Source organism: Phalacrocorax aristotelis, chromosome 9, assembly GCF_949628215.1.
Source record: "Phalacrocorax aristotelis chromosome 9, bGulAri2.1, whole genome shotgun sequence".
In the NCBI taxonomy this organism is placed as follows: Eukaryota; Metazoa; Chordata; class Aves; order Suliformes; family Phalacrocoracidae; genus Phalacrocorax; species Phalacrocorax aristotelis.
Genome location: NC_134284.1, coordinates 1108238 through 1133256, shown reverse-complemented (window position 1 = coordinate 1133256; position 25019 = coordinate 1108238). Strand labels below are relative to the sequence as shown.

The 25019-nt window shown below is 40.5% G+C and overlaps 1 protein-coding gene across 17 annotated transcripts in view; it reads left to right on the top strand.

Annotated features, from left to right (window-relative positions):
- RAD51B (RAD51 paralog B) overlaps nt 1–25019 on the top strand; it is a 473504-nt gene that overhangs the window by 37800 nt on the left and 410685 nt on the right. For 11 of the 17 annotated variants that reach the window (XR_012662232.1, XR_012662233.1, XR_012662231.1 and 8 more), the window contains exons 1-6: nt 4599–4844; nt 6555–6648; nt 7504–7617; nt 11517–11633; nt 18839–18975; nt 24453–24572. Coding sequence is in view for 12 of the 17 variants with exons in the window: in XM_075103126.1 (XP_074959227.1) it covers nt 4615–4844; nt 6555–6648; nt 7504–7617; nt 11517–11633; nt 18839–18975; nt 24453–24572 (812 nt within the window). In the remaining 5 variants the exon portion in view is untranslated. Of the gene's footprint in view, nt 1–4598; nt 4845–4864; nt 5162–6554; nt 6649–7503; nt 7618–11516; nt 11634–18838; nt 18976–24452; nt 24573–25019 lie in introns of those variants that run through there. The other 6 variants (XM_075103134.1, XM_075103132.1, XM_075103136.1 and 3 more) reach the window with 4 other exon arrangements.

Here is a 25019-nt window from a genome sequence, read left to right as displayed (position 1 = left end):
AGTCTGTCTTTTTTTCAGGGGCACCCCCGTTTCTGGCAACTGCACAGAGATGAGTGTCTGTGATCTACCCTTCTCTGCTGGTATTGTCCAAGCAAAAAAGCTCCTCTCTCAGTCAAGTCCACTGGCTCCTGTTGTCTCTTTTCTCCACTAAAGAACTCTGCAGATGGAGCGAGGGCTGTACCTGAGAGCAACAGATGTCTTACTGTAACTGCTAAAACAAGGCACCATCAGTACTAATTTCATGGTGTTTGACTCTCTGTGTGATGACAAGGGATTCACAGTGCACTTTCTCTACTGGTAGCTGCAAGGTGCTTGGATTTTTCTAGTCTAATTGTGGCTTCTCAATAGAGGCTGGCTGCTGGGAGGGATCACAGGGTGACATGCTGGATGTGCACATCCCCAGAGAACTGGGATGATCAAAGGGGAGCCACTCAACTACTGAGTTTGCTTCCATGGCTTGTCACAGTGAAACAGATCTGTTCCATAGGACAAAAGTCTAAGTACAGCTCAAGTTTCTGAGTAGTAGGGTATGTTGCAGATTTTCCACGGTTTAGCAAGAAAAAGCTGCAGTGTGGACCTAAGGATTATCTCAGTCAGATATTATCTGCTTTGTGCAGTGTTCCTAAAGGCCTACTGCTGTGATACTTGTCATTTCTTGGTCTATTTCAGCATCCCAGGAAAAACTGCAGGAAATTTGGTGGCGAGAGTGGCAAGGCCTGCTGGTTGCAGACACCACTACTGGGACAACCCAGCACCTCAGTAAACAGAAACTCAAGACAAGACAGTAAAAAAGGGGTGCTGGTAGGGCACAGGCAAAAGGCAGGAGGAGGTCAGGCTTGGTTTTGTAGGGTAAATACAGTTCAGCATCTACGGGTAAAGATCTGCTCTGGTTACAACTACTCCACACTGATTATTGTGCTGCTGCTCTGCCAGTTCATGGCCTTCTCATCGAACAGATCCTTAATAGGGAAATACAAAAAGCCCAAAGACTTGAATGACTCCTGCTGCCCCTTTAACCAGAAAAAGCTACATGAAGTAGGAAGCTGATCTTGGAGGGCAATCTTCTTAGATGAGTACAGGCTAAAAGTGGAATAATCCCTGAGGTCTCTCATTTTGTTTGCTGTAATTTGGGCAGAAAGCAAATGTAGCTGAACTTTTCAAAGCTGTAATGTGCAGGTGGGTCTGTCCTTCTGCCTGCCATAGCAGTGAAGGTGGCTAGTCTGCTTTTCTGTAAGAAGGGTAGGAGGTACAGACGCTGTCTTTCAAAAACTCTACATTGAGGGTGATAGATAATTAATCTATCATGGGCCTGATAGATAATAAACTCTACATTTTGGGGGTGATAGATAATTCTGAATCCACAGTTGCATATGTGAAGAAGTAGAAAACAGAGAAATGCATTCTGCCTGTGCTGAGAGGAAAGCTGCTTTTCCCTGGGTGTAAATGTGTGTGGTCAGGCAGGTCCTCTCTAATACCTAAGGAGGATTCATTATAATTGGTTTTAATCCTTCCTGAGCAGGAGGAAAAAGAGTCATTTCCTGGGGAGAAGCATTTATCTGGTCCACAGACTGTTCAGAGGACCAAGGAGGGGGAGAATCACTCAGAATGAGAAGATGGGCTAATTTTTCACTGGTCTGTTGTTCTTCATCTATTTGTTATAGCCAATGATAACAGTGAGGTTGTGCTGAGCAGCTTGTAGAAACAACAGAGAGGTGGTTTCCTTTCCCTCTACCCCATCCCTGGAGCAGATGCAGCTGGGAAAGTCTCAAGTGAAATAGCTTTGCTAAAGCTGTGCTGGTACAGACAGCATGGACAATAAAGCATTTTTAACCAGGGTGCAGGCCTCCTTGTGAGATCCTTTAAATTCTGTTTTTTGAGGTGTGGAACCTCAAAGGGTTGGAAGTAAATCTCCATCTCCTTTGGGGAGATGGCAATGGAGAGAATTCTTCATTGGAGGTTCTGTTGTGTACTGTTATTGAACAACCTCTTGGGCCTTAATCCCAGGAAAGCATGGGCTGGTCTATAATCGTGTTCCAGTCTCAGGAGCACATGGGTGGTTTTTTTTAAAGAATGTGGTAGGCATCAAGTAGAAAACCCCAAGGAATAAGAATATATTAGACTAGTTAGATGCTAGCCAGCAAGCATAAGGTGGGGAATTGCTCGGAATATGTGGATTACCCTTGAGAGTCAGAGTTGTTGCTGTGTTCTCATACAGTGAACTCTTTTGAGGAGACACTTTCCTTTCACAGGGGTAGGGGAACACTGCTAATTTTAAGGCAAGAATTGATAGTTGGAAAACAGTAATAAACCTGAGGACTGTAGTCAGTATCAGTGAGCTCTGTTAGCAAAGTGAACGATCTGAAATGTTCTAGAATGCAAAACTATTATCTGAAGATGTGCACAAAAGGCTGTTTCGGGTTAGAGGAAGAAACTTCTGTGGATTTTTTTCCAGAAAAGAAAAAAATTTGTCATTATCTTTTAAATTCTGGAACCTTGCTGAGTATTTATTTGGCTAAGAACTGATAAGTATTTCATCCCGTGCCCTTCAAATCAGACTCTGTCCCTTTTGGCTTGCCCATTAGCAAGCTATTCACCATTCTCTTTTTTGTTGTAATTGGTGTGTTTGATGTTAGAGCACTCTGCTTCTATGAGACTTCGTCTGTTGTTGCTGTTATGCTTCGCCTTTCTAGAACAGTCTCGCTCCACTGTTACCAGTTTAAAGGACCTTCTTAAATTAATGTGGTGAGGCTCAGTTCTTATAATAATCTCTTAGCTTTATTAATCCCTTCTCATTATGAGTTCCAGGGACAGCTAAAGGCTTAGACTAAATCAGTGCTCTGCTGTGTCATGCCTGACATGTAAGTCTTTTGGGCCAGCACTGCTTACCCTGTTTACAGTCTAAATAGGTAAAATAAAAACTGAGAAGGAAAACAGACACCCTATCATTAAGGGACTTGACCTAGGTCACAGAGCAGAGCTGTTTGCTGAGCACCCTGATTCCTAGTGAGTACTGCCCTAGTCAAACATTTGGAAGCTGTGGAGCTGCCTGCCATGTTGCTGCTTGAGAATGTTGGTGGTGATAGGCGTATGTTAACACTTCTCTGATTATCCTCTGGATATAAAATATTAACTTTCTTGAGTGACACTGAGAAGATGATGCACAATCATTTGCCAGTAGGTTTAGAGGTGTATCTGCATATCTGAGAAGTAGAGAGCAGAACAGTCATGACTACACTGAGAAATGAGATGCAAAGAACTTGCAAGAGAGGCACCAGGGTATATTGGTTTTGCTCACAAATCTTCTCAACAACCTGGTTGAGAAGATTTGCTTGCCTTGCTCAACATCCCAAAACCGTTCTCTGATTTAATACAGGCATTCTGTTTTTGTGGAAAATGGGAAAGAAGCCTGTGGCCTGGAGGTGAAGGGGAAGCTCTGCTGCATTTGTGGGAGGGGAAAAAAGTCACTGAGGCAATGTTACTTTTTCCTGCGCCTCTGGTGGGAAGGTAAGGCTCCTGCTACTACTGTACCAAGCAGGAAATAGTAGTCCGTAACAGTTACACCATGGTCATGCCTCCTGTTGCCACTGAAACTAAACCACAGCAACAGATATCCTTTCCCTTCCCTTAGACAGCTTTTCTCAATTGTGACTTACATTTTTCAAGTCAACTTTTAAAGGCAAACTACACTAGGAGGAGCTCTTTCTCCATTTCATCTCTTCTCTCCCTGTTCAGCTAGCTATTCGCTAAAGCTCTTTGAGTTGCTTTTCTACAGGCTGCTTACTCCCTGCCCAGCTTCTTAAATCCTCTGGACTTCTTTGGACATGTAAGCTCCCTCCAGGCAATGAACCAAACACTAATTCCACTGACCCCTTTTGATACTATGGTTGTTGGGCATTTCATGGTAGTCAGCTTCTTGCTATGTTTCTCCTGTTCGCTAGTTTGGAAAAGTGGCTGAAGAGTTCTGTATTTTGCAGCTTCACTGTAGCATTTCTTTTTCAGTACAGACAAAAACCCAGCCATGCAGTTCCAAATGCACAGGCCTTCAGTAAACATCCCAGGTAATACTAGTCTGTTTTATTTTTCTTCAGTTAGGTTAATTTCTAAAACTGTAAAATTATGCAGATGACATATATACACTACTAAATTAAGTACTAATATAAGCTACAGACATTGGTAAAGTCATGTCAGTCACATTTGACAAGAGATTCTCCCTGTTACATTCACGTTACAGGGTGAATTCAGTCAGAAGGCATTTCTGCCACAGCTGGCATCAGACCAGGCATTTGTAAGCCCTCAATTTGAAGACAAGAATCAGCATTCCAATATTTTTTCCGAACAAATGAATGTATGCACAAGTGCTTTTGATGCTGAAGACTTTTCAAGTTTTGTAGGTGCTTTATGTGCAGAGGACGGTAGGAATTTCTAGGGTAAAGCATGGAAGCACTGTGAAAGGCAGCCCCCGAGGATGCCTGCATTGAGGTTTCCGTGCCTGGAGCACTCTTATTTACTCCACCCCAACAGCCTAGCCTGGCGGCTCCCACCTCTGGGGAGAGGCTTACGTTCATAAGGGCTGAACCGAACACTCTCCCCTCCCCCAAAGCTGCTTCTCTTCTGATGGAGGGGGTGCAGGAGGGGCGCTGCCTCGCCATAACAGGCCTCCATGACGGGGTGCCCGCTCACCCGCGCAGCCCCGGGAATACCACTCCCGGCATCCCCTGCGCGCCTCCCGCCCTCACTGGTGCGGGGGGAGATTGGCGGGAGCGGAGCCAATGGCCAGCGCAGGCCTTGCCCGGCGGCCCCGCCTCTTCGCGCCCGCCGCGGGGAGCCTTTGAAAAAGTTCTCAGGTGCGCGGGCGCTGTCTTCTGAGAGGGCGGGTGGGTCTGGCCGCGCCCGGCGGGAGACCCCGCAGCCGCGGGTGCGCGGGCTGCTTTGTCGGGGGAGCGAGGTTTCGGGTGTCCGTGTCAGGGGCGGGCCGGGGCTCCTGTTCCGGCTGCGGGTGCGGCCCCGGGTCCCGGAGCGATGGGGCGGGCGGACACCTGAGTCACCCGGGCTGGGCGGCGGGAGGGGAGCCCTGTGACGCCGCAGCTTAGCAAGTCCGTTTTCTCACTGCAGATGAAGCAATAATGTCAAGCTGTCGTGCAGCAGCTGTGTGATATTAAGTGTAAGTCCGTGTGCGATGTACGTCCGTGTTTTACGCCCTCACGGGTGCCATGATGGGGTTGCCCGCCCCGGGAGCGCCTGGTGGGCGCCGCTGCGGTGGCCTCAGTCACACCGTGGGCGACCGGAGGCTGTGCCGGTAACTCGGCGGGACGCAGGGCTCTTCAGAAGTTTGGTTTTTCTCCTGCTTAAAGAGGATTTTGTAGAGGAGGCAATAAAGTTCCCATATTGTGAAGGTGTGGAGGCCTGTGTATCTGCGAAAGTTGGAGCGATTCTGCATTATTTATAAACTTTTTTATTTTGCCTAAACTTCTGGCTGAATAGATACTGGGAATATTGCCTAAGTCATACATGTGAAACAGCTACGTCCTCATACATATAGATTAGGGAAAACCTGCGTGCCTTAGGCTGTACAGAGCTGAGTGCCGTCCTGTGGAGTCTCGTTCAGTAGAATGGAATGACCAAAAAAAAAAAGGACAAACGCAAACAGCTGTGGGCGAAGGGGAGAAGGATTCGTAGTGGTGGTGTAATCTTATCTGCTACGTAAAATAATCTTAAGGCTTATCTGAAATAACCAGATACTCTTTAAGCGGCAATCTCGATAAATACAATTTGCTTAATTGACTGAATATACCACAGTTGTTGCTGCCTTGGTCCAGTGGTGTTTTTGTTTGCTTTTGGAATAAATAATATTTACCTTGTAGTTCTTGTCTTCATATGCTTAGCTTTGGTATCTGGTTTCTTTTACACTGTTGGCTAAATTAACTCTTTATTAACTATGTTTGTTTCATAAATTGTTACATAGAACGTTATGAAATGGGTTTCACTAGTTTGTCTTGAGTCTTGCATGCTAAAGTATGTTTCCAGCCCTTCAGTCTTTCTGGTGTCTCCTTTTCAGGTCCTTCCTGTTCTTTCAACATCTGTCACAAATCCTGGGTCACCAGAAGAGTTGTGTTCTAGCAGTATATGTTCTAGGGATAAACACTTACTGTGATTACTCTACTTTTCATATGTAGGCATCCAAAGATAACCTTATTTCTTTCCATTGCAGTATAGCATGAGGAACTCTTGCTCAGTTCACCACTCAGTAATTTCCAGCTTTCTTATGTCCCAGAAACATCTGTCCTATGAATATTGCTGACTCTTCTGTTCTTACTGGCATGATTTCATACATGGTCAAGTATGAGGGGATATAATTTAACACAACTGCTTTCAGGGTGGTAGTATAGTTTAATATGACATAGACTTATATGGGAAGTCTCAATCACGTTAAATTTTTTATATACACTTACACACGTGCACACACTTTCCTGTTCTTTAGCAAGGAGTGAGTGTAATTGTCCACGTAGTCGTATTCCAAGCGTCTTTCAAAAAACTTTTTTTTGTTTGCCCTGTAGGTTAGGGAGCATGGCCAGTAAGAAACTAAGAAGAGCGAGGTTGCCTCAGGAGCTGTGTGAAAGGCTAAGTCGCCATCAGATCACTACCTGTCAGGTGAAAGGGTTGTTTTTTGTTTGCAGGGGGTGTTTTTTCAGGGGTTGGGTTTTGGGTTTTTCTTTTTTTTTTGGGGGGTGGGGGGTTGTGTTTTAATGTATGTACTATTTCCTTTTTTGGTAGTTTAATTTGCAGGGAGCTTTACTTTCTATAAAGCGGGGGCATTTCAGGCTCCATCTGGCCTGGTGCCTTGTAAAAATATAGCCTTAAAATGTTAGATGCCTAACTAAAACATATAAACTTGTATGTAGTTACCTCTTTCACTTCTAAAGAACCTGAAGATGCTTTATTTTAGCAGGGATGTGCAGCTACCACTTGTACAGAGTAAGACATGCATTTGTGAATGTGTCACAAAAACGCATGCTTACCACATAATCTAGTGTGTGAATGTGCTGTGATGTTACCCTATCAGTTACGGGTTGATTCAATAGTACATTCTGAAGTTGTTCTTATGAATGCTCACCTAAAGGGAGCCAAGAGGCCCTGTATATTTCAGTAGTATGCATCATAAATACAGGACCTAGCCCTAGGACTACAATCTAGAAGACATGACGTATTTTGAATGTTTTTCAGGCAGATAGAGACTTGTGGGCAAAAAGGGTTATCTTGTTGCAGTTCCATCACACAGTTCTTGATTGTTTGGTCCCTTGACTCAATGTCCTTTAAAATATGAATACAATTTCTTTTAATATACTGGTATCAGAGAAAGGTGGGAGAGGTGTAGTGTAATAGTGTATAACATGGCACAGCTGGTAAACCTGTGGAATGTATACTAGTTGTGTATAAATTGCATCAGTTTAGTCCCCAGTCTTGACTTCTAGGTGGAGCTCTCTGAACTGTTCTGTCATCTTTCAGGACTTTTTATGTCTTTCCCTCTTGGAGCTAATGAAAGTAACGGGACAGAGCTACTACGATGTGCAGAAGCTTCTTAGTAAAGTCAGCAGAGCTTGTGCTCCCAAAATGCAGACAGTAAGTGTGCTTGTGTTGATTTTGGTTTTGATACAATATCTGGGAAAAAAGCTAAACAATGTCACTCACTGTTTTACCTGGGGGGCTTGTGATGTCTCAGTTTGACTGTACAATGAAATAATACTTCTATTTTTAAATTCAGCTCTCTGAGGCACTTTAGTTTGATGCAGGGACTTTTGTTAGGCATTTTAGCCTCAAGAGATTGTTCAGTCTTGCAGAATAGGTTCTGAGTGCATTAGGGAAACATGGCATTCTCTCTTGTAATCCAGCATATAAAAATTGATTCTAGTTTGGACCTTGCAACTGAAAAAAAAAAGGATTGTTTGATACAAGCAAAGAATAAGAATTTCAGTATAAATTGGTTTTAAACATAAAATTGATATCAAGTAGTGAAGTGATCCTGAAAATAACTTCTTGAACATTTTTTCCATCCATGTAAATGAGCTGTAGCGTGGTTTAGGCTACAGGTAGCCTAACTGGGGAGAGTGCAAGAAGGAAACAGGTGTTAGCTGCAATGCAGTGCTTGGATTTTGTTTTCTTTCTTGAATTCAGGTGAAAAGATGTCAGAAATGGTGTCTTTGTAGAACGGAGAGGACGTGGACAGTTCTGACCTATGTCAATGCAGCCTGCTTTTTTTCCTGGAAAAAATAAGCCATGCCATATTTTTTATGTGTTATTGGCATAGTAATTGTCGCAGTAACTCTTTGTAACTTTAAATTCACAAGCATACTGCAGTAGTAAAGTTAGTGGTATGTAGAATTAACATGACTTATACTGAATGGATTAAAAGCTAGCTAAATCCATCAAAACTGTTAATAATCAATAAATTGAAGACAGATCAAAGTTTTAGGTAGAGTTCTAGCATTTGCTTTTCCCTGTCAGCCACGCATCAATATTCAATCAAATTTCTTTGCTGAGAAGTTTGGCAGATAGTGAAGTTTGTCAGACAGCAATTGCCAACAACTGTAAATACAGAGCCAGCTGATAATGACCAGCTATGTAAGTGCATACAATACAGAGCTGTGCTTCCCGAAACAGAGGTTGTTAGCTGTTTTTAAGGGATGTGGATTGAATCTTTGCCAGCTTAAGATTTCAAATGGACTTCAGGTCAGAGTGACTGATGTCAAACCCTCTTGCTATATCAGTCATGGTGTTACAATATCTTTGAGTAAAAAAATAAATAAGTTAGATAATAGGAGTTATAAATAAGGGGAAAAATACTGTCCAGATATAACATTGGAAGCACTGGCAGCTAAACGTGAGAGTATGCCAAGATATGCAGTAAAACTCCAATTTCTGGAGAGCTTGCCTCACAGTATGAGGTACAGAATGAAGCCTACTGAGTTCATCAGAGAGGAAATTAGTTAAGGGGTGACACAATCACTTTATATGCTGAGTAGAAGCAGTTAATTATATTAGAGGTTTCTAGAGTCTAGTTCAACAAAAAGCTGAATAAGATCCAGTGGCTGGAAGGTAAGTTAAAAAAATTAATGCCTGAAATGGGAAGCAATAAGAAAATCTTTAGAAAATAACATAAGTTTGAAAAAGGTTGTGTAAGGATGTAGTAATTTTTCAGTCAAACCAGGAATCCAAGTAACAATTGAGGGTTTTTTTAACTGAAAGACAGTCTGGTTCAACCTTAATTTTGTGGGTTAAATGCAGAAATCACTCAGTAAAATTTTAGAGTCCATGTTAGGCAGGAAAGCTAAACTAGAGTATTGTTTCCATGGTCTACAGGGTTTGTTTCCAGCCTACAGGTTTAAGTCCTGTCGGAGGTTAAACAAAAAATGATTAAATTAAAACATGTTGCAAATCCTGTGTCATCAGTACATGTATTCACTCTTAAAGTGAACCTGAGCATAAACTCCAATCCCATTTGAATGAGGTAAAATTAATTATTTTTAGTATTAGCCTGTTCTGTGTCTTGAAAGCTATTTTTTGTATATTTCTCCTCAGTAGAACTGAAGAAAAGAGAAGGTCTGAGTAAGTTTCAAATATTATTCTAATATACTACCTGTTATAACATAGGGAAGAACTGTAGCATAAAGAAAGGGAAGTACAAGCTACCTTAGCCTGCTGGTAGAGCTAGCTGGAAATTTTTCTGATCAACTTCAGTAAACATGCTCACTTGTTGCCCAACAAGTATGTACTACATCCAGCATTCAATGGTGTGGTTATTTACTTAGTTGTCGATGATTCCTGTGGAGGTGCTTCCGTAGTACACCATATTCCCAGCAGACCATCTTAAGTCTGGGATAAATCTGATGCCTGCATTTCTCTCAGGCATAGAGAAATCAGGTTTTCTGGAGTGGTTGATCATGGCACATTATGGCAGTACGCTGTGACAGGGCTTTGAGAATCTCTGTTGTTGGGCCAGGAGTCTGAAACCTCTGGGAATTAGCTAGACCAACAACCTTTAGATACTGGACCGTTCCTTTTGAAAATCAAACTTCTGATGTTCAGGATGCTCAGTATTTGAGGGTTGTGTCAGCTTTAGCAGATGTCTGCAAGGTGTGAGCAAGACCGGTTTCTTCTGGAAACATCATGTTTTGGCTGCATCATGAATGGCTGCAGGATCAGCCCAGGCTTGTTCAAAGGCTTGGGAACCTTTAGCAAACCTTTCCTTCAACCCAGGTAGTTTCAAATCAGTGGTGAATGCTGGCCAGGGAGTTCTTGGTTTTAGGTTTCATGTGAGTGTTATGCATCGGTCACTGACCATACTTACTTAAAGTGACCTGGACGGGCAGGAGAGCTGGGCCAAGTGGAACGTGGTGAAATTCAGCAAAAGCAAGTGCAAGGTCCTGCACCTGGGGAGGAACAACCCCAGGCACCAGTACAGGCTGGGGGCTGAATTACTGGAAAGTGGCTCTGTTGAGAAGGACCTGGGAATGCTGGTGGACAGCAAGTTGACCATGAGCCAGCAATGTGTCCTTGTGGCCAAGAATGCCAACACTATCCTGGGCTGCATAAAAAGGAGTGTGGGCAGAAGGTCAAGGGAGATTATCCTCCCCCTCTGCTCTGCCCTAGTGAGACCACATATGGAGTGCTGTGTCCAGTTCTGGCCCCCCCCGTTTAAGAAGGATGTGGAACTGCTTGAGCAAGTCCAGCAGAGAGCTACCAAGATGATCAGGGGACTGGAGCATCTTCCTTATGAGGAGAGGCTGAGAGACTTGGGTTTGTTCAGCCTGGAGAAGAGAAGACTGAGGGGGGACTTCATCAATACCTATAAATATCTAAAGGGTGAGTGTCAGGACAATGGGACTAGACTCTTTTCAGTGGTGCCCAATGACAGGACAAGGGGCAATGGGCACAAGTTGGAACACAGGAAGTTCCACCTCAATATGAGAAAAAACTTTCCCGTGCGGGTGCCAGAGCAGTGGCACAGGCTGCCCAGGGAGGTTGTGGAGTCTCCTTCCCTGGAGACATCCAAAACCCGCCTAGACGCGTTCCCATGCCCCCTGCTCTAGGTGTCCCTGCTCAAGCAGGGTGGTTGGACGAGATGATCTCCAGAGGTCCCTTCCCACCCCTACCATTCTGTGAAAAGTTGGAGTTTTACAGGTTGAAAGCAAGCCTTGCTGAATAGGAGCAGAAAAAAACCTTTGACATGTCATTATTAAGGGCTTATTATTTAATATTTTGGTGAGGGAGATAGAACAAACTTTTAAAGTTACTCTGTGACCTATAAATGGGATATAAATGCAAGGAAGGGTGGTGAGCTAAGAGAGGACTGTAGCTGAAGATAGGAATAGTTCATCCATTGGCAAGTGTTAAGTCATTCCAGGTTGATAGAAGCAAATGTGAGAAGTTTGCTATTTCCATTAGAAAAAAAGATATTTTCTGATGTGTTTTTTTTTTTTCCCCTTTTCCCCTCCATTTTACTTTTCCCCCTCCTTCCGTAGGCTTACGAAATGAAATTGAGAAAGTCTGTCAGTCCCTCTTCAGCCTTTTTATCCACGACGCTGCCTAGTTTGGATAAAGTCTTGCATGGTGGAGTGCCCTGTGGATCCCTCACAGAGGTAACTTGTTTCATATACTTTACTGCAGTTGCACATCATACCTAGGAGACAAAAGCTGCAGGTAGGTTGGACTGTCTTGTGTCAGGTGCTTTAAAGACAAAATATGCAAAAGTTTTGGATGAGGAGTGCTTTTTTTTAATTGGTAGAGGCTGCAATATTCTTTTTTTGGTGTTGTCGTGTCCCCCCCCCCCAAGCATTTTAGGCAAATAAAAAAGTGGAGGAATTAAAAAAATTTGGTGACACCATTTTTCTTTAAAAAAGTGAAATTTTTCCCAGGAAACTTGGGAGAATTGTTGGCTGGATTTTACAGTGGGAAAGTTGCAGTGTGATTTTGTGGTTGAGAGCACAAGGTGCTGAATCAGGAGTCTGTCCTTTTAATACTAACCCACTCTGCTTTAACGAAGTGATTAGTTTTTATGAAGGTACAATAAGCAATTAGGACAAAAGTATAAAACATATAGGCATGAGAATGACTTTACAGAGCTTTTATGTATAAATGTAACTAATTTATGCAATAAACGTAATGCATTTAAAAATGCATATGTAATGAATTTAAAAATAATTTTAAAAAAGACTGCAATTAAGTCCTGTATTATATGCTCATACATTGCAATACTACAAATTGCATATCTATCGACTTTGGATGCAATGCTACTTTATTGCTTAGAATCTTCTTTTAAGAACAATGGAGCACTTAATTTTCTAGTACCGGGATTTCTCTGTTGCCTTACGGAAAGTGGCAATAATGTGCATAGTTTCTGTAATCTGGCAAGAGAGGATTTGTGTAGATGCCTATAGTCATTGAGTATTATAAAAATACAAAGATGCAAACTCTGGCTTAGGAATTTGCTGAGCTAGAAATGGAGATGGAGAAACTTATGTATTGGAGGGAGCATTAATATATGTGTGCCCTGTTCTTACGTCATTCCCCTAGCCATCTGTTGTAGGCCCTTGGCAGAGACAGAATCCAGAGCTAGATGGGCATTGGTTTTATGCAGTGTGGCCATGCTTGCCACCTTAAAGTAAAATTCTGAACTCAGCTGTGCACTTGAATGGAAAAATAGATATTGTATGCCTTACGGTCTGCATTTAGACAGGTTGAAACCATTTTTTTTCCTTGAATATTTTAACAGTCCTTACCAAGTACTTTTCTTTGTCAGCTGTGGCAAATTGCCACAGTAGAGGAGTAGAAGTGAGAGGTTATAAAAAATATTACTATGTGGAAAATAATTTATTTTTCCACACCCTATAATCAAACTAGATTGGTTTTGATCTCAGGTAGGAATCACTTACGAAATCTGATAGTCACTTAAAACATAACAGTATTTTAGCAACACTGAGTTTACTAGAGCAGAAACTGTTATAGTCTAAACTCTTATGTGATGAGGGATTTTTACTTTTTAAGGATTCTGAGTATTTATTTTCGTATATGATGTTGTTGTGGTTTAACCCCAGTCAGCAACTAAGCACCACACTGCTGCTTGCTCACTGCTCCAACCCAGTGGGTTGGGGGAATGGAAAGAGCAAAAGCAAGAAAACTCATGGGTTGAGATGAGAACAGTTTAAAATAAAATAGTAATAATAGTAATAATATAATGAAAAGGAGAACAACAAGAGAGGGAGGTGAAACCCGGGGTGTGTGGGGGGAACCCCAAGTGATGCAACCCCTCACCACCCACCAACTGATGCTGCCAGTCCGCAAGCTGTGATTGCTGCCTCCTGGCCAACTCCCCGCGGTTAATATACTGGGAATGATGCCATATAATATGGAATATCCCTTTGGCTAGTTGGGGTGAGCTGTCTTGGCTGCGCCCCCTCCCTCCCGGCTTCTTGTGCACCCGGCAGAGCATGGGAAGCTAGAAAAGTCCTTGACTAGTACAAGCACTGCCCAGCAACAACTAAAACATCAGTGTGTTATCAACATTGTTTTCATACTAAATCCAAAGCACAGCACTGTGCCAGCTGCAGTGAAGAAAATGAACTATATCCCAGCCAAAGCTGTTGCAGATGTACAGGAACATACACCATTCAGGTATTCATAAAAATGTTTTAGAATGCATCCATGAATTTACATTGATCTGTCAGAACTAATATTTTCTTAATATTTAGGCCTAGCTTTGTTATTAATTTACTATAAGAAAATCTGATCAGAATAACTTAAGATGAATACTACAAGTCTTTAAATTCTGGGAGAAAAGACTTGCTAAATTCTCTTTCACTGAAGAAGAAAGAGGTGCTCTTGTAAGTAGCAGTGGGATATACAGGGTCCCGAGATTGTAACTGTGCTGCTGTTGAGGATAGTGCCTTCAGCAGGAGATGAGTTTTTGATTCCTAAAAATATTTTTGTGAGCAAAGCTGTGGCTGCACTAGGTGTAGTTTGACTCTTTTTCTTTTGGATTATTGTTCATGCAATCAGCTGACAAAATAGCACAGCCTATGTTTGAAAAGAAATGATGCTTGCTTGCAGCTAGGATCTGACTTCCTGGGATTTCCATCTGGTCCACTAACTTTTTCTTGGTGGAGGCAGAGAATGGCTGTTCACATGCTTATGTTGCTTAAATTTCTGAATTGTGCTTCCTTAGTTGAAATGTAGGGCACTGCTGCACAGGTAGGAGAAAAAGTAGAATAGAGATGAATCTTTTATGTGATATGCTGGCTTGTCCTTGAGCCTGTGACTGGCTCATGAGTGATGCCCAGAACAAGGATGCCGCCCTTCTATAGTCAAGCCAGATAACTCAGTCTGTTTTGCCGTCCTTGTGTGGCTTGGCAATTATGAGTAACAGAGGGCCAGAGTGTTAAAGTTTGTATTAAAGGATCCTGGAATTTTTTTTTTCCCGAATTAAAAAAATAAGTGGATGTGATCCTTTGGGTTGGAACAGCCATGCAGTTAATTTACAAGGCTACTGATAACAATGTCATGAATACTTATTTTTTTTCTTAATCCTAAGCATAGCTATCATTCAGCTGTCAGTGCAGTCTATCTGATGTGTTCTTGACTGAAGACCAGGTACAATGACTCTGGAGCACTGATAGACTTTAAGCTTCCTGGTTGCCATGTTCTTGGCATTGCTCCAGAGGGAGATCCAGGAAAAGCAGTGGTTGGCATGCTGGGTGTTTTACTGGCGTTTAGCTTAATTTTTACTTCTAAGTTTTGGGTTGTTTTTTTTTTGTATTTGAAAGGAAGTTCTGCAAGCAGTTGATCTCAAAACATGGATGCCAAATAAAATTATCCTGTGATGGTATGAAAAAAATGCTATTCAGGAAGTAAATGCAAATGCTTATGCTTAATTTTCTGGAGCTATGTATTTTGTAAAACTTCCCAGCTTGATTGATTATCACAATACTAAATTTTTAAAAATTTTTTTCAGTGTTTCCTTAAAACATTAATCTCTTTAAATATGAGAAAATCTGGGAAACTATTGCTAAACTATTTTAAGAATGGTCATACTCTGTATGTATCAATGTATTTAAAGGTAGCTGGGGGAAATGAATACATTCAAAGATAGGCTGAACTTTTATCTGGTTGTAAATGAAAAGCATTGTGCCAGGAATGGTGTTGCACTTCCAGTTTTCTTCTGAAAAAAAGCTCTTGAATGTTAAGTTTTTTGTATCCTAACATATTTTGGTTAAAAATAGAGACCTGCCTAGTGCAGTTACCTTCAATAGGTGATCTCTCTAAATGACTGAGGTGTTGGAAGTCTGAACAAGACATCTACTGGATGAGACCACAACTGCAAGCACCGCACCTTTCCAACAGTAGCTTGATCTTGGTTACACTCTTATGCCGGATTGACAATACTGATGCATAATAACTATTTAATCAGAAATATTATAGAGAGAACTAGGTAGACTCCAGAAATTAGATGACTAACCTAAGACATTAGAGGTCTCTTTAAAAAATGTGTATTGCTTTCTATTTGCCTTTTAGGTACTAAACGAAGAAAGCAGTTATGGTACGTATGAGGGGTTTCTCAGCAAACATAAAGTCAGAGAACAATTAACTGTGGAGAAGCTGAGTTTCTCATTTGAAGCCTGGTTCCAGAGATTTTTAAAAGCATTTTTGCAAGAGTTATGAAATCTGAAGTAGTTTCAAAGGTTAGCAGCACTGCAAGTGATCTTCAGCACAGCTGTTAGATGAAATTTTAGTAGAAAGCTATCAAGTGTCTGCTGCTCCTTTGATGCTGTACTGCAGCTTATGAACACTTTCAGGTCTTGATCATCTGGATTCAAGTGATTTTGGAATTTAATAATTTTAATTTGCTCATTTGCAACTTATTGGAGCATAGCTGACCAGCAGATTGCCCTTTGATATTTTTGTTATTAGGCAGATATTCTAAGTCTGAGAGAAGTTCTCTTCAAGAATATATTGTGTGCAGCATTTACTTCCTGGCTGCTGTGGCTAAATTGTTGTCTTCCTGTTACTTTACCCAGCAGTGAGGTTGGTTGGAAGCTTGGAATTCGAGTACATGAGCCACAGGGTTAAGACTTGTGGTGGTATCTCCTACAGCCAAAGCTGGTTGCTTTTTGAGTGCCAGAGGGATTTGATTTGTATTACATTGTCTTGAACCATTTTTTCCCAAACCACTATTAGGTTTTAAGTTGGAAATTGTATCATAGCTGAAATTTTGAGGTCAGATGTCAGAATTTTTGGCCAAATCCTCTGAGGAAAAATTAAAGTAATGACTTTGTCAATACTGAAGAGTTTAATCCCCTGGTAGGTGAAGAAGGATTAGCTCCTTGTGGCTTCATCCAAACCCTACAGATGTGCCAGAGAAAATAATATATAGCATATTGAAAAATAAAAGTATATTTTATTAGGCAGAGATAAACTAAAAACTATTGTAGTCTTCACATTTCTATCTGGGTGGACATGATTTCTTTTTTTTTTTCAGAGCAAATTTAGAGTGAAACAAACTAAGCAAACTTTTTTCAAACATTTGATTAAAATTATATTAGAGGAATTTCAGGTTTTTTAAACTAAGATTGTGTTGTTCAAACCACTTGCTGAAACGATAACCACAATAAAATGTGGTTGTTCTTGAAAGTTGGTCATTGTGGATTTAAAATCCCATTTTAATGCCCTTTAAAGGAATGCTGATAAAAGATGAAGTATTGTTGTTTTTGGGAATAAAAATTCTCTCTTGCTCTATTGGCTTGCTTCCTTGTAAGATTCCCTGTCTTTCTCTGATATGATGCTCATCTTCTCAGACATATTTACAGCATCTCTCCTGAATTAGCTCCTACATCAGCCACCGAAATAAATGTTGATTCCGATGCACCTCCCAGGCAAGGCTGAAACTACAAACATTTTTATGAGGTCTCCTCACAGTTGTCCAAACATTTTTGATTTAACAACTGGATTGATGCCCTCCCCTCATTCATTTAACTAGAAACAGGTAGTGAGATTCCTGGGCTATCACAGTCTAAGGAATGTGTATTGCCTCTGCAATTTTTGTATATACTTTGGGTTCATATTAAAATGTGGCAGCTATTGTTGATATTATATTTTGTCATTCAAGTACACTGGATACAGGACAGATAATTACATAACCATGACTGATTCCTGATCTGTAATTCACTAAATGCAGTGTTTGCTTCTAAGCAAAAATAATCTAATACTTCTCTTGCATTAGAGCTTCAAGTAGAATGACTGATAGGGCTTGGTTTTCAGGCCTTGTTTAACAACAGAAGTAATTAAAGGGTTTTTAACCAATTGTTAACAGTAGCTAATGTGTAACTAGCTAACGCAGCCCTCAGTGTTTCCCTGTAAATTTTCCGTGCTTCAAGTCACGCTGCTGCTGCTTAAAACAAAACCATAGCAACACTGTAGTATCTTGTGGTGAAAGGGTGTTTGTACTTAAAAACAAACTATTGTGCATTTAGGTTCAAAAATCAGTTTGGTTTTGAGTGTCTGTTGTAAAGTTTCTTTTTTAACTGAAAACAACAGCTCTGTAATTAAGCCTTTGTTTTGGCAGTACTAGGTGTTTTGGGGAGGTATGCTTCATTTTGCAGTGTAACTTTCCTGGAGAGGCTCACTTCTATCTTGCATTGTTACTTAGTCCCTACTAGCATCAGAATGAACCAACCACTCTCTGATTTTAGTGCCTAAAGTCACTTCAATTTTGTATTTGTGGTTTTTCAGCCCTCTTAGTATTTAAGATGTCATAATTTCCCTTCCCAGAAGTGGTGACAATGTGATATTGTATTTAAAGACCCACTGTAGTCGTAATGAACATAGGATTATCTGAACACAGAGCCCAGCATTCATTTACAATTTCTGCAAGATCTGCAGTGGATAAAGAACAGCATACTGCCATCTCTAGTAAAAAAAATCTTGCTCTCAGAAACCGGGGTTCTCATCAAACAAGGTATTCTTTTGATCCTTGTGGTTTTTCTCTTGGATCAAAATCATACTAGAATCATTTCGCACAAGTTGAGTGTGCTCTTTTAGAATACTGCTTAACCGCAGTAAGCACAGGTGAAAGCTTAAAACTGGCAAGTTGGTCTGGATCATTAAGTGGTGTTCATGTTGAATTATGGTAATAGGGAGTTAACACCAATGACAAAACAAATGCTGCATAGCGGAGTGTAGTCTCTGGGGCAGATAAAATCTGTCTTATGTATACATGTGGTTCATACTGAACATTCAGTCTTTACAGGATATAGGCGATTATCCTTGTGATTTCCAGGGGAGACCTGGTTGTAACCAAGGTTCATAAGCAGTCATTTACGTATGTGAACTCATTAGCTCTGGACTTTGTTTTCAGCTCTAAAGGCCGTTGATGTCATGTGAATGTCAACTGTGAATCTTCTAATTCTGCTCTATTTTAGAAGGTAGCACAGAGGAGATGGAAGAGAACTAGGTGTGGCTCTAGGGAGGATCTTGTAAGAGGAGGGGGAGAGTAGGGGACCTCAAATAGGAGAAGTAATAAAGGATGTCAAAGAAATAAACTACAAGCATAATGCTGTGTCTGAAGAAGAGCTGTTTGTTCTTCAATGGATGAGCTTGACTGCAAGGCACAGATCCAAGAATAACTGCAAGTTGCTCTTTGTGGGCTGCATTCTATCTTTTTGTGGCTGTCTCCTCCTTTGGTAGTGGGAAGATGAGAATTTGAGGAGTTCTGGCTGATGGGTCTTAAAAGTAGAATTAAGGTGAAATTAATGTGGCATCTCTTGTTTATGTTGCTAATCTTTTTTTCTTCCAGATAACTAGCCCACCAGGTTGTGGCAAAACTCAATTTTGTATTATGCTGAGTGTTCTGGCTACACTGCCCGTAAGCATGGGAGGACTAGATGGAGCTGTTATATACATTGACACAGAGTCTGCATTTAGTGCTGAAAGGTAAGATGCAAAATTCTAAGGTACACACTTGCGGCTTCTTTAGCACCTTTCATCTTGGAGACTTCAACTATTTTCTGAGCAATAATTAAGCATTTATAAAGTAAATACCTATGGCAGTTACTAAACATTCATCTGATATATGCAGTTATTCCGTAGATGATGAAATCCTCAGCTTCCTAATTTGTGTGATGTTGCTGATTCCAGTTTTGTGGCGAGGTGAATGGTGTGCTCTCTAATTAATAAATGGTCCTAACAGTCCTGTACCTGAAATCTTTCTTCGCAGTTTAGTTTGTGGAGTTAGCAGGAAGGTTTTCAGGATGAAAAGGCCCAGCATTTTGAGTACAAAGGAAATTGAGGTTTTTCTGAGAATAGCAGCACCGACATAGCCAGTTTTCCTTCAGATTTCTGTCCTGTTTCTGCTGCGTAGGGGCCCCTGCCCTTCTTCTGCACTCCTGATTTCCTCCTGCAGTAATCTCTCATCTCTTCTATATCCTTCGTGGCCATGCAGTACTATATTCCCTTACCTCTATAACATATCTGGTTCTTCTAATATTTCCTGCTTTGCCCTGCGACTGAAACTGCTCAGTTATGTACTTACAATATTTTCTAACTGCTGAATGGACAGGAGACTGAGCAGATATGCTGTATCTGCTTGAGAGTTACAGGTGTATGCATGTGTTGTTACCGTTCTTGCCATGTTAACTGATTGATCAACTTTTGAAATAATTTTGCAGTATTTCATTAAAGGTAGTTCTAATTTACTTAGCTACCAACTTTTCTAAACCATGAGGATTTGATGTTTGAGATTTCTATTCCTTTATCACTGTTGTTTGGAATTAGTGCAAAAGTTTTTAAGGGTCTGGCAGAGGACAAGAAGTCCAATAGTCTCATCCTTGTTTGTGTAGACAAATGGGCAGACAAAGGTTCATTGAAATAACTTTTATATTTCCGATGACTTAGTAGTTATAGTCGTGGCCTGAATCTGGTGTATCAAAGCAAATACATTTGCATTGTTTAATCATTTAAAGCTATCATGGATGAGAAGGTGGGATTTCTAGCCCTCTTTTAGTCAAGTTAATTTCACAAAAGTTGGAATTACTTTAAACCAAAAGTGTAATATATCAAAGAAAAAAAGCTTCAAGCAATGGCTCTGCAAAGTATGGTGTTCCCTTCTTACATACCACTTAATTTTATTTCAGGTCCCTGAAATGTATATATTAAAAAAGAGTAGAACCTAATGGGTTAGTTAAGACTTGCTGCTCAGAAGTGAATGCTAAAGAAAAGGAAAACAGGTGAACGTGAAAATGAAACTGCTGAAAATAGAGTAGGATGTAGAAAGGAAACGTGGCAAAAATAACATTATTACTAAGGATGATGTCATGGTTCAGCCCCAGTTGGGAACTAAACACCATGCAGCCGCTTGCTCACTCCCCCCCACCTATGTGGGATGGGGGAGAGAATCGGAAGAGCAAAAGCACAAAAAAACAACCTTGTGGGTTGAGATAAGAACAGTTTAATAACTAAAATAATAATGATAATATTCATTATGATAACAACAACAATAATGATAATACAATAAAAAGGAAAAGGGCAAAAGGAAAAACCAAAACCACAAACGATATAACTGCTTACCACCTGCTGACCGACACTGCCAGCACCCAAGCCGTGATTGCTACCCCCCCTCCCCTCCCTCGGCCAGCTCTTCCCAGTTAACATACTGGGCATGATGTTACATGGTATGAAATATCCCTTTGGCCAGTTTGAATCAGCTCTCTTAGCTGTGCCCCCTCCCCTCCCGGCATCTTGTGCACCCAGCAGAGCCTGGGAAGCTGGAAAAGTCCTTGACTAGTACAAGCACTGCCCAGCAACAACCAAAACATCAGTGTGTTATCAACATTATTTTCATACGAAGTCCAAAGCACAGCACTGTGCCAGCTGCAGTGAAGAAAATTAACTCTATCCCAGCTAAAACCATGACAGATGAGAATATTAATTTATTAAGTTGTATTTACTATTGCACAGTTGGAAATGATAGCTAAACACAGTTTCAGCAGACAAGATGAAATTGTACTTTTCTGTGTTGCAACCTCTAAGGAGCAGCACCGGCAGAGTGAGGGAAGTGATTATCCCCTTCTACTTGGTACCTGTTAGACTACATCTAGATCCTGTGTCTAGTTTTGGGCTCTTGGTGTTAGAAAGACATGGCAAACTGCAGGGAGTTCAGCAGGGGACTACTGAGATGGTTGGAGGCTGGAGCACTTGCCCTTTATGGAGAGACTGAGGGCTTGCTCAGTCTAGAGGAGAGAAGGCCTTTGGGGGATCTAACAGTAGCCTTCCTCTACCAATGAAAACGCTATCAAGATGATGGCACAGTGGTGCATAGCAGGGAGACAGCAGGCATACACTGAAACCCATTTCTGTACTGGTATCTGGAGAAGCTTTTTAACCGTAAGGACAGTCAGGAGTAGGAAAAAGTTGCCCAGAGAGGTTGTGGTGCCTCCATTCTTGGAGCCTTCCAAAATACGACTAGATAAAGCCTCAAGTAACTTTTTCTGACTTCATAGCTGGCAGTACTTTGAACAGGATGTTGACTTGGAGATCTCCTGAGTTCTCTTTCTAACCTGAATTTTCTTATCATTCTATAATCCTGTGTTATTAATAGATGGCAAGTAGAAGAGATTTTTTTTGTTGTTCTAAACACTTCAGATAAGAGGGCAATTATTCATTTAATAGCAACTTATTTTAAAGGGATTAATGGAGAAATTGGGCTGGCACTATTTTTATTTAAAACTCAAAAGTCTTTACAGAAAGCCTGGGAAGAGTGTATCCCTTCTGCTTTTCAGGCCTTAGAATTGCTAAGTTGTAACTGTCATACTGGCTGCGATGCTGTGCTGCTTCTAGAAAGATACTGCATAAAGCTGGTTAATTTTATTTCTCTAAAAGGCACTTGTCTTTTGTCATTCTGCCTGGCAGGTGTTACTTCAGGGCAGGGAGCTTTTCACTTCCACAAACTTTCATAGTCCTATTACTCTCTAACATGACAGTTTAGTTCAATCTAATAGCAATACTGAGAAGAGTGATCAGAATTGAGGCTGGTCTTCTAAGATATGCCACTGTTTCCTGTAATTTATATATTTTTCTCTCATGTAAAAGAAAGCCATAACAGAGTGGATGGTGTCCGTCCTTCAGCTTTGTCTGAACATGAACACCAGGACAGGTAGAGGTAATGTCCATAGTAAGTCTGGAAATCAAAACTGTTGTCATCAGTTTTGTATCCATTCAATTCAACTCTAGCCAGCTATTAACTGAAAATGTACCAGGCTTATTTAGAAAGTCTGAAAATAATTTATTTGGTTTGCATTTGGTTTGGTTTGCCATAATTACTGCTTGTGAAAAAACATGGGATACAAATTTCTGTGAATCAAAGCTGAGATTTCCCAAAGAGGGATTTCCCACCCCATGGGCATCCGCCCTGGTTGCAGAGATCATGTTCTGTGCAGTTTTTGGTCTCATTGTGACAAACAGGATTTAGATCTTAAACAACTTTGAACCTGCATGGAGCTCTGTGAATAGTACTGCGGTCTCAGCAAGAGTTTGGCATGTCATTTTAAGTCAGTCTGTTAAATAATATTCTTTGTCATGTGCATGCCCACTAGGAAGTGTACTGAAATCTCATTTCATGCAGACCATTGAATGACAGATCACTGCATTAATCATGGTCTGCATGATTAATTTTGCAAATGCAAAGTCAATATTCTGCCCCTGGAAGTTCTGCAGGACTATTTAGATGTAATAAGTAATGTATCCTATGAATGAGATACAGGCTATTGTAATGAAATTGCTTGCTAAGGGATAGGTATATTAACATTCAAGCTTAGTGTTTCTACTTTTAAACCAAATAAAAAGAATTTTTCTAAGGTAGTTGTAATGTTTTGGGTTTTAGTGAAAGGGGCCTAAATAAAAAGCAAGATAACTGCTAAGTTGTGCCCACATGTATCATCCACTAGATGCCACTCTTCTCAAGCTATAAGCAGTGAGATATGTCTGCTTAAAATACAAGCAATTATTTTCTGTTAAAAAATAAAATCTTCATTGTAGAAACTATGAGTTTCTAAATTAAATTATTAGATCATTTATTTAAGTACCTACATAAATTTGCCTTGTGTTCAGAGGGATGGAACTTCTTTCAACTGACTTCTGAAGAGTTTACAGGCAGTCAGCATTTCTAAAAATGTATACTATTTAGTGTCCTTGATGATTTTATGTATAAAATCTCATTTAACCGAAAATGTTGGCCTCTGATCAGTAAAATGTTCAGTTTTACATCTGTGCGAGAGGTTTTTTCAAAGCGTAGTTTTGGATATAAAAGTACTTTGATAACAAATAACAAATATCCAACTTCCTCTGACTTCTTTTGGTGTTATCAGCAGTTATCTGATATGCTTCTTTAGTCTACTCTGATAATAAACAGTGGTATGCTTCACAATTATAATTCAAGGTTTTGAAGGGTCATGAATTTGCTGATAGGTAATGGAGAACATTTAATCATGGAATCCCACATTCAGTTCTGTCAATGAAGCAGCCACTTAAACTGGTGTGTCATTTCATTACAACAAGTCATGCCAGTTGTACCTCTGCTGTCTGAATGGATGGATGTTCTGTTGCAGCTGCCTGGCAGCTGGAGCCTCAGTCGCTTTATGACACAATGCTGATTTTTTTTATTTTCTTCTACATTCTAAAAAGTATGTCTTCTTAAGATTGTATGAGCCCTTTTTGCAAAGAGGTAACTGGCATAACAGAAGTTGTTTCAGATTACCTTGTTCTTACTTTTAAGGAGACATCATCTGTGAAAAGATTTTTGCTTTGGCAGGCATACTCTCCATACATGTACTGTTCGTGTAAGTACTTGCAGTCGAACTGGGCTCTGTTCTTTGCAGTCCTGCTTCCATGTTGCCTGGATCTTGTAATGGATCTTCTGTTTGTTATCAGCTTGTTAAATTTCTGGTGACACAGTCTCCACTTATGATTTCGCTGCAAGATAAAAGTGGAAGGGAAGATGGTTTGAGTTACAGAGTACACTTGTTTAAATGAAAATAATATTTAGATATAATAATTAAAGTAGGAGAATGCTTGGCCATAGAGTGGAACCTCTTGTACAAAATTTTGCATTCAGTAACTATAAACTTTGCAGTTTCCCTCTACAGGAGATATGCTGTTTCTTTGCTTACACAAACATTATGTCTTTCCCTGTTGTACTACTGACGCTAGCATCACTGGGAAGAGAACCTAACTGTTCTACTCCCAGTATTTCAGTGTGACTGCTAAAGTATGCTTCTCCTTTCAAAAATATCTTCAGTATTACTTGGTATCTGCTTATCATTCAGGGGTTTGCTTTGATTACTTTGTGACTACTTGATGCCTTATTATCTCACATTATTAATTTTTCAGTGTTATGCTTCTGTTTTTTTTTGTGGTAGGTTGATTGAGATAGCAGGAAACAGATTCCCTACTTATTTTGACTCAGATGAAAAGCTGTTCTGCATGACTTGTAGTATTCACCTATACCGAGAGCTGACCTGTGGCAGTGTATTGAAGAGGTATTCTTTTTCCAGAGTTTTTTAAAAAAAAGACCATTTTGACTGAATTGTCCATTACGATATTTGTTTTATATCAAAGTTTTATGAAGAGTAATTAATTTATTTGAGGCCTTTTCATGTTGATAACAGCATTGTCTCCAACAAGGTAAAATTAGTACAGAAGGATTGGCATTGCATGTGACTAATCCTCTTGATGTTTTCTAATTTCTGATAGAAAATTTCTATATGATCTGATCCCTGTAAGCTTTTTAAGGAGAGTGTTCATATGACAGATGTTACCTTGTGTGGTATTGTGGAGAGACCATAGTGTAAGAGTTATATTTTCCATGAAATAGGAGTTTGCTCCTCCAAAGCATAATTTACTTCCAGGAAGACTGGGACCCCTCCAGCAGTGGAAGGGAGGAATTGTTTCACTGTTGTCAGCCTGAATGCTGCTGTTGGCAGTGT